The sequence below is a fragment of the Ambystoma mexicanum genome, chromosome 10, assembly GCF_040938575.1.
Source record: "Ambystoma mexicanum isolate Mex_15411 chromosome 10, UKY_AmexF1_1, whole genome shotgun sequence".
NCBI lineage: Eukaryota > Metazoa > Chordata > Amphibia > Caudata > Ambystomatidae > Ambystoma > Ambystoma mexicanum.
Window position 1 is genome coordinate 179,136,261 of NC_090932.1, and position 15,620 is coordinate 179,151,880.

Genomic DNA, 15,620 nt, shown 5'->3' on the forward strand with positions numbered 1-15,620 from the left:
TTAAATCCTTGGCTTCTATATTGGGTTGGCTCCAGACCTCCAACTATCTTTTGAATCACCCCAACCTCTTTTGAACACTCTGCAAAGACTTTCAGTGCACTTTAAACCGTGTGATCCTGGGCACATTTCGCTTTGCTCCATTTAAAGTGGGCCTGGCCTATGAACTTTGGCTCTACAGTATAACCTGCCTTTCTCCCCTTGCTCTGAACTCTTAAAAGTGTTGGGAACTATTTTATTTTATGCTCTGCCTTTTCTCTCCCTTTTTAACCTAAACTATTGGAGTGCCATCTAGGTTAAGCGCTCACTTCTGTCTTAACAAATAGTTGTGCTTTAACCCTGACTTGTCTAATAGTTATCAAGGGAGGTGTGTATACTTACCTGACTGTGTTTTAGATTACTTTTCATTGAGAGTGCTAGTGTATTACCTAAAGTGTGTTTTAAATAAATAACTATATACTTTTTATACAAAGCTCTGGTCAGTGTTTGTTTGCTCTACTGTGTTTTGATCCAATTGTGTATACTCTGCATACTGCCCTACTCTTCTTGAGGGAAGTCTGACTGCTCAGCCACAGCTACCAGGTAAATCTGGGTGGTGCAGACTGCTACCTATTGGGTTTACTGCTGCTCCTGTAGTCTTAATCTTTTTGCAGTGTTCCCCAAGGGAACTGCACAGGATTCTGCCTAACAGGGCCTGCTCCTCGTCACAGGAAGCCTACAAGGACGCGGCAAGACCGGAGGATCCTGTCATCGCCAAGGCAGCAAGGCCGCGACGAGACGGGACTGAACCGGCCGTGGCGTCAGGGCCCCACCCTAGCACCCCGGAGGGAGGCCGGCTGGCGACTTGGGTGCTAGATGCCCTGGCCCGAAGGCACACTCTGGAATTTCAAAAAAGATGTCCCCGTACTCCACCCGTGGCCAGGAAGAAAACCACGTCCCTCAACTGCTTCTGGAGGTACGAGCGATGCTAAGAAAGGGAGCCATAGAACTCGTCCAAAAGAGGCTCCGGGGCTCCGGAGTGTACTTGGGGTACTTCGTCCGGAAGAAGACTGGCGGTTGGCAACCCATCCTGGACCTTCGTCATTTAAACAAGTACATCAAGTCCCAGAAATTCCGGATGGTCACCCTCCAGCACGTGCTAAGACAGCTGGAGGAAGGCGACTTCCTATTGTCGCTGGACTTGGAGGATGCCTACTTCCACATCCCCATTCTAAAAGGACATCGAAAATTCCTGCGATTCGTGGTCCAAGGGCGACATTATCAGTTCAAGGCCCTTCCCTTCGGATTGAAGTCGGCACCCAGGGTGTTCACCAAGTGCCTAGCACCAGTGGCTGCGCGCCTGCGCCTGCAGGGGATCCACGTCTACCCCTACCTGGACGATTGGCTCATCCAAACAAAGTCGAGGGAACTCGCCGTCGATCACACAGCAAAGACCGTCCAACTGCTCACGGATCTGGGATTCTCGATCAACTTCGCGAAATCCCACTAGGTACCGTCGCAAGACGCCCTGTTTCTGGGAGCCAGACTCGACACAGTGGCACGATTGGCTTCGCCGTCAGAGGAAAGGACGAAGGCCATCCTGCAAGGTACAACGGCTGTTGACCATGAACGTGGTCAGGGTGAGATCCCTCAAGTCCCTACTCGGAATGATGTCCTCGTGCATCTACCTTGTGCGCCTATGCAGGCTGCCGATGCGACCCCTGCAGGAGTTCCTCAACGCCCATTGGATGCAAACAGCGGGCAGCTTCGAGGACAGCATCTCACTCAACAAGACTTTACGCCAAGCGATGCACGCGGGTGCCCCAACACCGGATCTAGCGGCGGGCATGGACTTCCAGACCCTGGCACACCAGGAGATGGTGACAACGGATGCCTCACTGGAGGTATGGGGGGCGTACACCAGAGATCTCCACGCAAAAGGCCTTTGGCTCCCGGAGGAGAGGTCACTACATATCAATGTCCTGGAGGTCCGAGCCGTGTTCTGGGCCCTCAGGTCGTTCCTTCCGTCCCTCAAGGGCAAAGTGGTAAGGGTCTTCACCGACAACACCACCACGATGTTCTACATCCGGAAGCAGGGGGGCACCAGATCCCCAGCCCTATCCAAGGAGGCCCAGTATCTGTGGCATTGGGCCGTCGCCCAAGGGATGTTCCTGGTACCCTTCCATCTGGCAGGAATAAAGAACACCATCGCCGACTCGCTCAGCAGGGAGCTGCGCTCGTGCCACGAGTGGGAGCTGCAGCAGGATCAAGTGGATCTCTTATTCCGACGATGGGGCAATCCCCAGATCGACCGATTCGTGACAGCGACGAACGCCAAGTACCGGAGGTTCGCCAGCAGGTTTCCCCAGCCGGGGAGCATGGGCGATGCCTTCTCATTCCCCTGGGACGGCCTATTCCTGTATGCGTTCCCCCCCGTTGCTGCTGCGACTCATCAGTCGACTCAGATGGTCCCGGTGGAGGATGATCCTCGTCGCACCGGCATGTCCGAGGCAGATCTGGTTTCCGGACCTTCTGGACTTTTCAGCGCCCCTCCTCCCCCGGTCAAACTACCGATGGACGCAGATCTTCTCGCCAGGGAAGGAGCTGCCATCCTCCATCACGACCCAGGATCGCTGAACCTGCAGGCCTGGCTACTGCAGCACTAGAGTTCGGCCGGTGAAGACTCTGGCCCGGCGTGGGAGCTCAACGTGGTGCTGACCAGGCTCATGGGGCCGCCATTCTAGTCGCTGCATTCGGCACCATTGAAGTTCCTGTCGTGGAAGACAGCTGTTTCTGAACTTTGGACCTGTGAACCAAGAGAAGGCCCGCTCGACGGCTTCCATTTCCAGATGGCTCTCCGGCTGCATCATGCACTGTCACCGGTTGACAAACCGACCCTTGCCCGGCCGTCCGAGAGCCCACTCAACCAGAGTGATCGCTGCTAGCACGGCGTTCCTGTCTGGTGTCCCCCTGCTGGACATCTGCAGGGCTGCTACGTGGAGGTCGAAGCAGACCTTCATGAGATTTTACTGCGTCGACTGGGATTTCAGGGAGGAGTCCAGAGTCAGCCAGGCAGTGCTGCATAACCTGTTCGCCTGAAGGTGAGCCTTGTGAGGAGGTAAGAGATGCTTAATGTTGAGTTGTTGAAATGCTTAATGTTGAGCCTTGGCACCTCCCGTGGTTGTGCATGTGTGTTCTGCTATGTATTCTTGTATTCATGAGCATGTGAATCCATACCAGACCCCAAGCTGGAGAAGGAACAAGAAGGAACAAGTTGTGTGCTACCAAATCTGAAGATTGCTGCCAGAGGAGGGGCTTAGTTAGAGGGCAGTCATTGGCTGGGGGCAGTATGGCCCAGAGACCAGCGATTGGTTACTAGTAGAAAGACAGTTCAGAAACAAAACTGAAACTGATTTTTTTATTTACCGAGGATTCCCAGCCTGACAACGGGGGGATATTCATGAGTATGTGAATCCATGCTGGAGAACAACAGTCACAGGTAAGTAACTTGTTTCATCTTTTACTGAGGATTCCCAGCCTGACTGTGAATATTCATAAGCGTATGAATCCATGCCAGACCCATGCTGGGGAGAATAGTTGCAGGTAAGTTACTTTAAACCTTTCACTCCCTATTTCGGGAAATTGGCAGTAAAGGGATTTTTTAGATTAAACATGCAGTTCTCAATCTGACTAGTGCATTTTTAGGCAAGTACAAATGTTTTAATTTAAAATAATAGGCATTTGCTTGTACTCCAATCATTAACATGCAACTACCAGTTATATAAATGGAAAGAAGCTTTTTTAAATCAAATTGGGCATGCCTTTAACACTATATAGTCTAGGCCCGGTCAGTGACAGGTGCTGCTCTTCCCACTGGTCGGAACTCATTACCTGAGCAATGCAGGTGGCATAAAGAGCGAGTGCTGTTAATCCCGATTTTTGTTTATCAAACAAATTGTTGGTATTAAAATCGGCAGGTTTGCTGCTTATCTTGTGCCCTGGCTAAGAATGTGTGTGGGGCAAAACAAAAGAGGCGATGGCTGGAAGGTTTAGAATGAATCCTGACCCCTGGCATTGCTCTGGGCAACCCTCCAGACCATCGGTCTTCGCCTGCCATTACAGAAAGGGGAAAGATCATATGCCAATCAGGCCTGGTCCCAAACCCAAAGAGGCTGTCCAGCCCGAACTGCTAAATCACATCCCTTCTGCACAAGACCACAAGCATCTCCAAAATTGTTTCAGGATTCTTGGGCCAATGTGTGTGTACCAGAGCTGCAAGGTAAAATAGGGTTAGACAGTCTCAAGGCCAATTAGGGTCTTAGAATAAAGATTTTATTAGGTTGCCAGGGTACGCTGTAGCTGCCTGACTGTTTAATAGTCTCTCAGTAATGAGGAGATGGGTTTCTCATTGGCTCAGCAAGATACGTAAAGCCCCTGATGCTGTGAAGTGCTCCAGTGTTATCCAATGGCCCAATTTTAAAGTTGGCTCCACTGTTAACGATAGCACCGATGTTAAGGATAGGACTTGGCCTTTGAATCAGTTGAGTTTCCTTCCTTAGGGGAGGCATCTGAACAGTTCCTTGAGGTGGAATATATTTGGAAATGTATGACTGCAGATAGTGCTTCTGTTCAGTGATGCTCAGAGGCCGGCAGCTGCTCCCAATATTGTGGTTTACAGTGGCAAGAGGTATACCAGCTGTAGAGGTTACTTTCATGTAAGAAAAGCATATATGGAGTCAGAGATGAAGAGGCGGTCAAGATGTGATCCTCTATAGTGCTTCTGAACTGGTGGAGGCTCAACGCTAGTGGTGGATGTTGCAGGTGATTTCTAGCAGAGTAAATCCGGGGGGGGGTGGCAACCCTTTGGAGTGCCTCTTGTCACTTTTTAATAGTCCAGTTTATTTGCTGTTTACAGTGTCCAGCTGCTGCAAGTGACAAGCACAGTCTGGTGCCAATCCCCTTGCCTCTTGGTCTGTGCCTGTGCAGGGAACAGGCAGCAAAGCTTCTTGAAGGCAGTCGACTCAAAGGTTGTTAACCCAGCTGGTCCCACTGGGGCAAGCGAAGTGGGTTCCAGAGTTGTCTTACTCTTGTAGAGGAATATCCGGAACTGACGGTAGTGGAGCAGAGCTTTTCATTTAGGATTGTCTTGGCAGGGTACATTTTCAGACATGGCTTTCCTGCATCCGGTCTTCTGGTTGTTGTCTCCTTTCATGCTGCAGTAATCTGCTCCTGATTCTGCATGGTAATGGAGAAGGTTCTGTACATGAATGTGGAATTAGCACATGTATTATATTGTAGACCTCCCCTGAGCCTATCGGAGTGCTTGAAATAAAGTCTGCAATTCTTTTTTTAATCAACCTCATTCCAAACTGACGTGAGCAACATCCTGAGAAGTGTCACAGAAACAATTGTCTTCAGCTGTGTAAAAGCAGAGAGAAGCTATAACGTTCAATTCCCCAAACTACACATTGCGTGTATTAATGCTGTTTGCTAAAGTTTTTTGCTGGTTCCACGTTCATTAAATTAACATTACAAGTTACTTGTGTGAGCTCAGTTAACCCCACCACCCCCACTCGGTAGAGGTAATTTTTGCTTAGGATAATGACGCTGCCCAGCTTGTAGCCCTCAGCTTCACCTCTGGCATTAACTTGCGTACCAAGATAATGGCCCTTTCCAGAGGCCTATAAGAATTGACTGTGAGTTGTGGTGTAAGGCACTCCCCAGTCATAGAGTTGCATCCATTCGCACTTTCTGGTGGCCACCATATCAGCGGGATGCCACATTAAACGCTAGCAGGCTTCTTCGCATGTAGATTAACCATTGCATCCAAGACTCTTCAATAAGTGGCTGTTTCCGTCCTCACTCTCTTATTCAGATAGAAGCTATGACTACATATGCCCACGCCATACCCCATTCATTCTTGCATAAGAGCACTGTCTGCCTCTTTGCCACTGTAGTGGATTTTACATAACAATAGAACCGTACACAGCCATTAACCATTGGAGCCCACACAGTCGACCATGGGAATAATCATTACAAAGAATCACAGTATATTGCGTACCCTGAACTTGAGGGGGGCACAAACTGTATTCTCAACTTCGAAGTCTCAGGTTAGGACCAAACAGGGGAAACCTATACTAAACCTATCGGAAAACATTGAAATATAGATGTGCCTCTTTCCAGAATGGTAGCATGGGAATGAAGGTCACAAAGGTTTTTTTCACACCATTGAGCACTGTGAAACTTAACAGATGCCATAAAACGTCATGTGTGGCATTGTTGAATTTGGGATGGCGTCATTGGGATTCTAGGCATGCTCCTTTCATCATCGATACTCATATTTTTAACTTTTAGAAACATCACCTGCAATTGCAGAGCCATGCCTCTAAATGGTAGATTTGTGCACTGAATGTGCATGTATCGCAGATAACGAGCTGCAAACTGTTATTGGTTACTAACATTGTGTTTGCCCAGCGAGGATATCTGCAACATACTGATAAGCAATTAAATCCCCCACCTTTGGAGGTTGTGTTTTCTCTCATAATTTAGAAGAAGCTACTGAGGTCAAGACTAAAACTGCCTCCTCCATTATGGGCAGTCGTAGTGGATGAAATCAAGACAAACAGAATTGAGAAAATGTTTAAACAGAAAATCTGAATGTTTTCCATGACAAAAAGGTTTCTTTGCTTTACTTTTTTTAATGTTGAAATATTAACGCTTTAAAAATTCTCAAGACACATTTGGCTATCGTCTGTCTGAGGGACACAATAAAGGGAGGTTGTACTGTTCAACATCTTATAAATCTTGGTGGTTACCCCGCTGGAGAATTATTGGTACAGGTTAACAAGTTTGGGCACTCCGTATCATAGCACCGTCCAGGCACCCTATGCAGACTTTGAAAGGGAGAAGGGTTAAGCTGAGTGCTGCCTGAGAACACAGGATAGGGCATTGATCTGTTTAACTGTCTTGTGAGTATCCATTCTTTCATTGACTGTCATTTACTTGACATTTGCTTTTACGCTATCTGCAGAAACCGATCCCTCACCGGAAACGGCGAATCCGAAAGCGAAAGCACCACAACAGCAGCGTGGTAACGGAAACCATCTCAGAGACCACTGAGGTACTGGAGGAGCCCTTCGAAGATTCAGACTCTGAGAGGCCCATGCCACGTCTGGAGCCCACTTTCGAATTCGATGAGGATGATGGGGAGATATTCTCCAGGGGGTACTTTCGATGCTTGCCACCGCAAACTCCACTGAGACGCAGGCCTCCCTCTAAAAGAAAGTCTAAGGAGGAGGAATCGGATGCTGAAGGTATGTATGGATCTAATACACACTACTGACTGATCCCATTTAGGCCCTGTCTTTGTAAATGAGGATTGCGGCACAGTGTGTAATCTTCTCAGAATCAATTTCATGAAACAAGGACGTGAACTTGTTAGGACTCCTTTAGAGGCATAGCTGTGAGCTGTACTTTTTATATTTAAGCCTAACCTCCTGTGCTTAACACTTGAGACCAACTAACATGGTCTGTACCAGACTGTCTTTTATCCTCCATGTCATACCTTTTCGCCCGGGTGGCAGGAGTCTGATGCCCTTGTCAAGCAATTCATTTGATTTAATTTTGATTTGAGATTAAAATACAACAAAATGGCAATTCGAATATTAAAGTCGATGAACATGCTGTACAGTATTATAAAATATGAATATATCACTTCTATGCCTTACTAAAATTGTCAGTAAATGAGATAACGACCTATTAACAATAAACAAACAATTTAAGGTGTGACAATCTTGATTGTTACAGGTGGTATTTGGGATCACTGCTCTGGTAATTACTCTTTTATGCAGATTTTTAGGGGTCCTATCTGGATTTCAAATATGGTGTTCTACCTCAAGGCAAATCACTGTATACATTTGTGATCTATCAAAGGAAAACGAAAAGAAACACAAGCACACTGCAATTTTTTTTAACATTTTTTTATTTATCATTTCTATACGAACAATAAGAACGAAATCAAATCAACTCCCACTCCCTCCGCCAGAGAGTGCACTCGGAGTCCTCTGGGAAACGCTCATGTCCTGAACAAGTCCAATATTCTAATTTTGTGTGGGCACCACTGTTCCATGTAGTCCGACTGAAGAAATTCGAGCACCTTTCCCTAGTCTTTTTCGAAGGAGCCGGTAGCGCCCTTCAGTGTGTAAGATAGTTTTTCCATAATGATTAATGAACAGACCTTTTGCAGCCAATTGAAGATCAGCGGGGGGTCTGAATGTTTCCAACACTGGGCCAAAGCTGCCCAAGCCGCTATTAGCAAACCCATAAAGCACCTCCATTGCGACCTGGTCAGCTCTTTGGCCGCCGCGTCCTTAAGGTCACACATCCACACCCGTTCCCCCATCTGGGCCACGTTCGGGAAGATCCCCTGCATTTGTGCCTTTATATCGGCCCAGAAGTCCTGAATCTTTTTTGCATTCCCACCAAATGTGCCTCCAAGTGCCTTTGCCTCCAGCATCTGTTAGACACCTGTGGAAACATCCCTTCCAGTCTCACCGGAGTCAGATGCCACCGAGTCATCACCTTAACCCACATCTCCCTCATCTGGACCGATCAAGCTACCATTGGCATCCCGCCCCAAAGATCCTCCCAATGCTCCCTACTGATGGGTTTCCCCAGGGTGTGCTCCCATTTGACCATAAAGACCAGCTGATCCTTTCATCTTGCCTGTTAATTAATCTATAGAGGGTGGATACCAACTTTCTTGTCCCCGGGTTGGTTATTGTAAACCTCTCGAACTGAGAGAGGTCCTGTGTCGCCGCCTGCATGATCGCTGGGGTGTTTAACCTGTGTTTAAGTTGCTCATATTTAAATCTATCTGTCTCCCTGAGTGGATGCTCTCAGTGCACGTTTCAAACGGAAGCACCGCTTGGCCCTCCATCATTGCCCCTATTTTTGTACACCCCACTATTTCCCAGTTTCTATTGTTGCCCTTTTCCATGCCTGGGGGGGGGGGGTCTGGATTCCCAAACATAGGGGAGAAGGGGCCCGGCACAGTTGAAATTACGCTGCGCCGTGTCAATTCGTCCCACACATCCAGGGGAGCTTTCATCACCGCGCTCACTCGTAGGTTTTCAAGTCTATGCCTCTTACTCTTCCACAAAAGTTCCCTCAGTGGAGTTCTGGCAAGCGTTCTGTCTTGTTCGGCCCAAACCTTCTGCTGCTCCTCCCCCATCCGCTCTTTGAGTACCCACAACTGTGCCGCCTGATACTACCTGTAGAAGTGCGGTAGAGCCAATCCCCCCTTCCCCATTGGGGCAGTTAACACCGCCCTTGATATCCTCAGGGTCTTGTTCCTCCAAATAAATGATGAAATTGCTTTAGTTAATGCCCTGAAAAAAGACCCGGGGGATCTGTATCGGTAAAGCTTGCAAGTACTACAGCAGTTTCGGGAGAATTAACATCTTTATCTGGGCAATTCGCCCCCACCATGAGATCGCCAGCGGTTTCCACCTCTCTAGGTCCTGCTTGATCGCCCCCATAAGGGTAATCCCGAAGTATTTGATCCCTTTATTCGTGCACTTAAGACAGAGTGATGTGGCCACCCTCCTCAACTCCCCTATGTCACCCGCCAGCGGGAGGATTTCTGACTTGCTCCAATTTATCTTCAACCCTGCCACCTCCCCAAATGATTCCAGCTCCCTTATCACCTCCGGGAGAGTGCGAATCGGGTCACCTATAATCAACAGATCATCCGCATACGCTACCACCTTATGTTGCCTCCCCGCCATATCCATTCCCACTACCGCCTTCGATTCCCTGAGCTGCACAGCAGTGGTTCCAGATAGATAGCATACAATACGGGGGCGAGAGGGGCCACCCCTGCTTAGTACCCCTAGAGAGCTCCACTCTTCCCGTGATCTCCCCATTAATGCTTATTCTGATCGAGGGGGAGTTGTAATTTGCCCTGACCATCTCCCGAAAGTTGTCCCCAAACCCCATCCGTTCCAATGTCCTGGAAAAGAATTGACCATTCCACACGGTCAAATGCCTTTTCGGCATCGACCGCCAGTAGAGTTGCGGGGGTGCTACTTTTTCGACCAGATGCGCCATGCGTCTTAAATTGTCGTGCGTTTGCCTGCCTGGTATAAATCCTGATTGATCTTTATTGGTCAGATTTGGGAGCAACAGGGACAATCTAGAAGCTAGAATTTTTGTGTACATTTTTGCATCCTGATTTATCCAGGCAATTGGTCGATACGTCCCTGAATACGCCGGGCCTTTTCCCGATTTGGGGAAGACCAATACCTTAGCCTCGTTCATGGTTGGGGTCATATTTCCCTCCTCTCTAAAGGAGTTGTACAGTTTCTTTAGGAATGGAACCAGGTCTTCTACATATTTTTTATAGAAGGCAGCTGTAAAGCCATCTGGCCCCAGAACCTTACCCGATTGTAGCCCCTTTATTGCTAGCCGCACTTCTTCCTCCCTGATGTCCCCGTCCAAGTCCTCCCTGTCCTTTTCAGATATGTGCGGCAAGTTAAGGGAGTTAACGTAGCTATCTTGGTCCACCCCACACAGATTCCCAGTGGCGTACAGGTCTCGATAAAAGGCTCTAAACTCCTCTCCCATCTCTGTCGTGCTGGTAAGCTTCTCCCCCTGATTGTTGCGTAATTCCCTGATCGTCACTTTCTGTTGCTTTGCGTGCAGTTGCCTCACTAAAAGCTGATCTGCTTTGTTAGCTTTCGAATAATACCAATGTCTGCTTTTTTTTTGTGTGCGGCATGTCTAACAGCATGAGGCCCTGCACATGCCTCAGGGCAAGTTTTGGCTTCTTCATGCATTCCCCTTGAATATCAGGCAACTTTTTTTCCAGCTCTCTTTCCCAAGCATATCTGTCCTTGGACGCTTTCATGGCTATGAACTGCCCCCTTATGACCACCTTTAGGGCCTCCCATACCGTACCCAGCTTTACCTCTTTTAATGGCTAAATATTCTTGTATCTTCCCCCTGATGTCTTCCCCCCCCAAACCGGATCGTGAAGAACCTCATGTGGGAGCTTCCAACCCCAGATCCCCTTATTCCTGTTAGAAGTCTTCACATCTAACCACAGGGGGGCGTGATCCGATAACGTGATCGGCCCAATTTCCATGCTTAGTACCTTTCCCATTAGGCCTGCCGTAACCCAGAAATAGTCTATTCGCGACATCGAGTTGTATACATGCGAATAGTGGGTGTACCCACTTTGCTGTCCATTGCGCGCTCGCCATACATCTACCAGTGTCGGATGTTTCATTGTTGGCCGCCTCCCGAACTCCTATCCATAGCCGGCGCCACGCCATGTTCAGGTCTCCCCCCCAGGATGATTTCCCCCTCCGCTAACCCCTCCAGCTTCCCCAGAGCCTCCCTCAGGAAGCCGTCTTGCCCTGTATTCGGTGCATAGATAGCCACTAGTGTAAGGCGGAGCCCCTCAATCGTGACATTTGCATATGTGTACCTTCCCATCTTGTCCGTTAATGTCCCTTGAAGGAGGGCGCTCCTACTTTTGCGGACCTCTATCAGGACCCCTGCCTTTTTGTCCTGGGCGTTGGACTGTCCTATCAAGGCGTAGCCCTTTAAGTTCATTTTATCTTTATCCCGCAGCCTTACGTGGGTCTCCTGCAGCATAATAACATCTCCACCCTCGCTTCTCAACAAACCTTCCACCTTTTTTCCTTTTTACAGGATTATTGAGCCCCCTAACATTAAAGGTAAGGATTCGTAGCTTACCCATGGGCCCTGGTTCCTAGTGGAATATTGTCGCCCGTTCCCGTCCATATCCGAGCCTCCCTCCGCCCCCCCTTCTCCCCTTCCTCTCCCCTCCCGTATCTTCCCCCAACATTTTATAACTTCCCCACCTTCCTTCCACTTCCCCCCTTCCACTCATTTCCCCAAATAACCAACAACTGACCAGAGGAGGGACCAGGGGAGTATGGTAGCTTGGGCGTCCCGCCCTTTGCTTACTCGGGTATAACTGTGCGGAGAATCCTAAACCCTGCATTTACCTTTGGAGCCCTCGGAGTCCAACACTGCGGCCCTCCTCTGGGCCGCCACCTCTGCATCAGAGAGCTGTCAATGACCTGTCTTTTACCCGAATTGGTCCCAGCGTTCAACTCGTAGCGCCTCCTGGTTCCATCACAAGTCCATAGCGGGTCCCGTGCCCCACCAGCCTCCTTTTTTTGGGGGTTTCTTGTTCTGTACCACTTTCCAACCAGACAGGTGTCTGCAGCGATCTTCCCTTGCCCGTTGGGAGTTCTCCGCGTTGCACTCCTCTTGGAGCCCCATAACTTGCAAGCCGCCTTCGCACGTTTGCACTCTCCTCTGCTTCCCGTCCCACGTAAATAGGAGGCCAAATGGGAAAGTCCACTTATCTTATTTCCCTGGCATTCAGTTCCTTGATCATCGCAGCCATTCTTCTTCTTTTCTGCAGCACTACCAGTGCTGGATCCTGGTACAGTTGAATTTCCACCCCATTCATCCGGATTTGCTCGATGTCGCGCGCCCTCCTCAGGATCCTTTCTTTTTGGGGATACAAGGAGAGGGCTACCAGCACATCTCTTGGGCGCTCCCCTGCTTCGCCCGCCCTCCTTGGGCCCACTCTGTGAACTGTGTCAATCCCTACTTCTTCCTCTCCTTTGGCTGCCAGGATATCTCTGAAGACTTCTTGGACGGCGGTTTTGAGGTCTTTCCCCTGAACCGACTCGACCATATTCCTGATCCGGATGTTCGACCCTCGAACGGTTCTCCAAGTCCTCGCACTGCAATTCCAGATTGTGTGTTAAACTCACCCGTTGCTCTTGCAGTTCCCCATTTTGTTGTGCTTCCTCCTCTACCTTTTGGACTATCCTTTCCAGCGTATCCATCCACTCTTCCAACTTTGACATATCTGTCCTGCGCTCCTGCAACGCTTGCTTCATGTCCTGCCTAAGCGTGCTAAATTGGTCCTGCACCGTGGACATTAATTTCTCCTGCAGTTCCCTGAACCAGGAGTGGAGATCCTCTTTGGAGGCTGTTGCTTGCGATGTGGGAGGCTGATCTGTCTGGATGGCCTCCAGTCCTTTTCCTTTTAGGTTCGTTGCGGATTCTGAGGCCCACATTTGTACTAAATTCGAGTCCTGCCTGTTAGTGGTGGGCTGCATCTGGGGTGCCCCACCTTTCCCCCGAGCCTTGGACATGCTGTGTGGGGTAAGGGGTGGATCTGCTCCCTTCTGTGCTATGCGCCGAAGTCTTTTTTTTTTTTTTACCAGATTGCCCTCCTAACACCTCAGGCACCTTTCATGGGGGGCAGGCACCCCTCCCCTCTGCTCTTTACTGGGCTCTTGTCGCCATCCCTCCAGTCCTGAAGAGGCCCCGTCCGGTCCAGTTACTGCTGTGCCGGGGTTACGGTCCTCCGCGCTTCCCTACTGCATTGGGGACTTGTGGTTCTTACATAATGAGGGGGGGTGCTTCACCTCCCCTTCCTTCAGGTGAACTGAAAGCCTTCCACCCCCTGCTCCAAAGTGGCTCTTCCCCTCTCGGCCTCCACTGATTTCTGGCGGTGTGGAGGAGAGGGGGGAGACTGTTCCTCCCGACCGCTCCTGCATTTTGACCGCAGACCCAGCGGCAACTCCCGGGGATGCCCAGAGTCCCCAGCAGCACCCTGCTCTGGGCCCCTGGGATCCCCCTGATCCGCTCCGCTGCTCCTTCTTGTGGATGCCAGGTGAGGCTGCCGTTGGGGCGCAGACCTACCGGCTCACGGATCCTGCTCAGAGCCACCCGTCTTCTATCTGGAGGCGCAGGTCCCGCACATTGCCGCCCGTTGTCTCGCTGGCGGCACACCTCCCACAGCCGCGGAGCGTCCCCCACAGAGAACGGCCTCTCTCCCGCCGAGTGCCTGCACCTGCACATGCTGAAGGCTGCAGTCTTGTCCCTGCTGGAACCAGCGGCTCCTCCTCCTAATCTTTCTTGCCGCCGAGTCGCTCCAGCTCTGCCACACCGCTGCGCTGATCCTCAACGTGGGAGTAAGGCGCAAGGAGCTGAGGACGGGAGGGCCATACTCTTCTCTTCCTGCTGGGGCTCTCCGCTCCTCCGACAGTACCTATCGCGCTGGCCCGCTGCCACACTTCCCGCTGCCATGGAGGAGGTGCATCCGCGCCTGTTCGAATCTTCCCTTGACTGGGTTTTCGGCCGCAAAGTTCTCCGCCGTCTACCCTGCCTGGTACTAAGTCCGAGGGGAGAGCTGGGCACTACCTGGATCAGCTTGCTGCCTTTATTGTACCCCTTCTTTGTTGCGGCCCGGCAGGAGACACACCCAGGTACGTCTCTACACCGCGGCCGCCATCTTGGAACCCACTGTGCAAATTTTAATAGTATTTTAGTCTATTAATAAAGTGACTTTCCGTGACACAAATCATATTCATAACCATATCCTGTTAAATAGAACTTTAGAATTGTTGTGACACCTCTAGCCTGAGGATAGATTATGTCCCCTGGTTACATTTGTATAGTTAAATAGTGCCCTAAATGTATCAAAAAAAAAATATATATATATATATTTCTGATGTTTGTTAATCTGCTTAGAATCACATGCTGTGCATAGGTCCGACATCCAGTGGTCACTGCGGAGTATTGCATTTTATTTTTCGTAGTCGAAAAGGGGACGTCGACAAGGCGTGTCTGTAACACTATCCCTATAGTGACGTGCGTTGTACCCATAATCCCTCACGCGTCGAGGTCCCTCAGATTGTTTTTTTCCGCCCAGCTTCTGGTCGCCTTACGCGGAGCTCCTAGAGAGACATTGCAAATACTTACTATCGGACCTCGGTCCTTAATTATACTTATTATATTGTTAAAGATCCCTCCCCTCGACGTTAGCTGTGAAGCTGTTTCTCCGCCGAGCAAGTTTTCGACGGAGGGGAAAAGACGGAGGAGATCCTTCGGCGCTGCCGAACACGTGGCCTGGCCTCCCCGGCCAACATACAGTAGGGAGAGTGGGGGTTCGAACTTTTATCTTCTCTTTGACAATGTCTTTTAAGGACACCTTTTAAGTTTTGCCCACGCTGTAGAGGCAAATACACTTGGAAGGACAAACACAAGCTCTGTAATCATTGCTTGCCCCTCGATCATAAGGAGGACAGCTGTGCGGCCTGTAAGCTCTTGAAACCAAGAACTCTTAAAGAACGCAAAGTTAAGAGGTGGGCGGACTACGCTATGTCAAAGTCAGTTTCCTCACCCGCTGCCGCTGCCACGGAAAGTGACGAGGAGGGTGATAACTCGACGTCCGTTACGGAAGTCATTAACCCCCAGAAGGAGCGCTCGCGCTCCTCGACGTCCGTCCCCGGCCCCGACGGGCTCGGCTCACGCCCTGCTCATGGGGATGAACACCCCGGCGACAGGGACGCACACAGACCCCATAGGCCTAAGCACACAACCCACGGCTCTTCTTCGTCGAAGACAAAGGATCCATCAGCGCCGAAGGGGACGCAGGGCACTCCGGCATCTACCTCAGACCGTAAGGTTCTCAAGCCCCACCCGCAAACGCAGTCGCGACCAGTGATTGGGCTTTCATCAAACACGGGCGCTACCCCAAAATCATCCGACGTAATGCTCCATAGAGCGGCCGTCGAGGAACA

General features: G+C 50.1%; 1 protein-coding gene across 1 annotated transcript in view; it reads left to right on the top strand.

Moving 5' to 3' along the window:
* The window catches only part of KAT6A (lysine acetyltransferase 6A), a 1,549,616-nt gene that overhangs the window by 1,485,236 nt on the left and 48,760 nt on the right, over positions 1-15,620 (top strand). Inside the window, exon 16 of the mRNA XM_069617664.1 lies at positions 7,007-7,289. Within this exon, the coding sequence (XP_069473765.1) occupies positions 7,007-7,289 (283 nt within the window). The remainder of the gene's footprint in view (positions 1-7,006; positions 7,290-15,620) is intronic.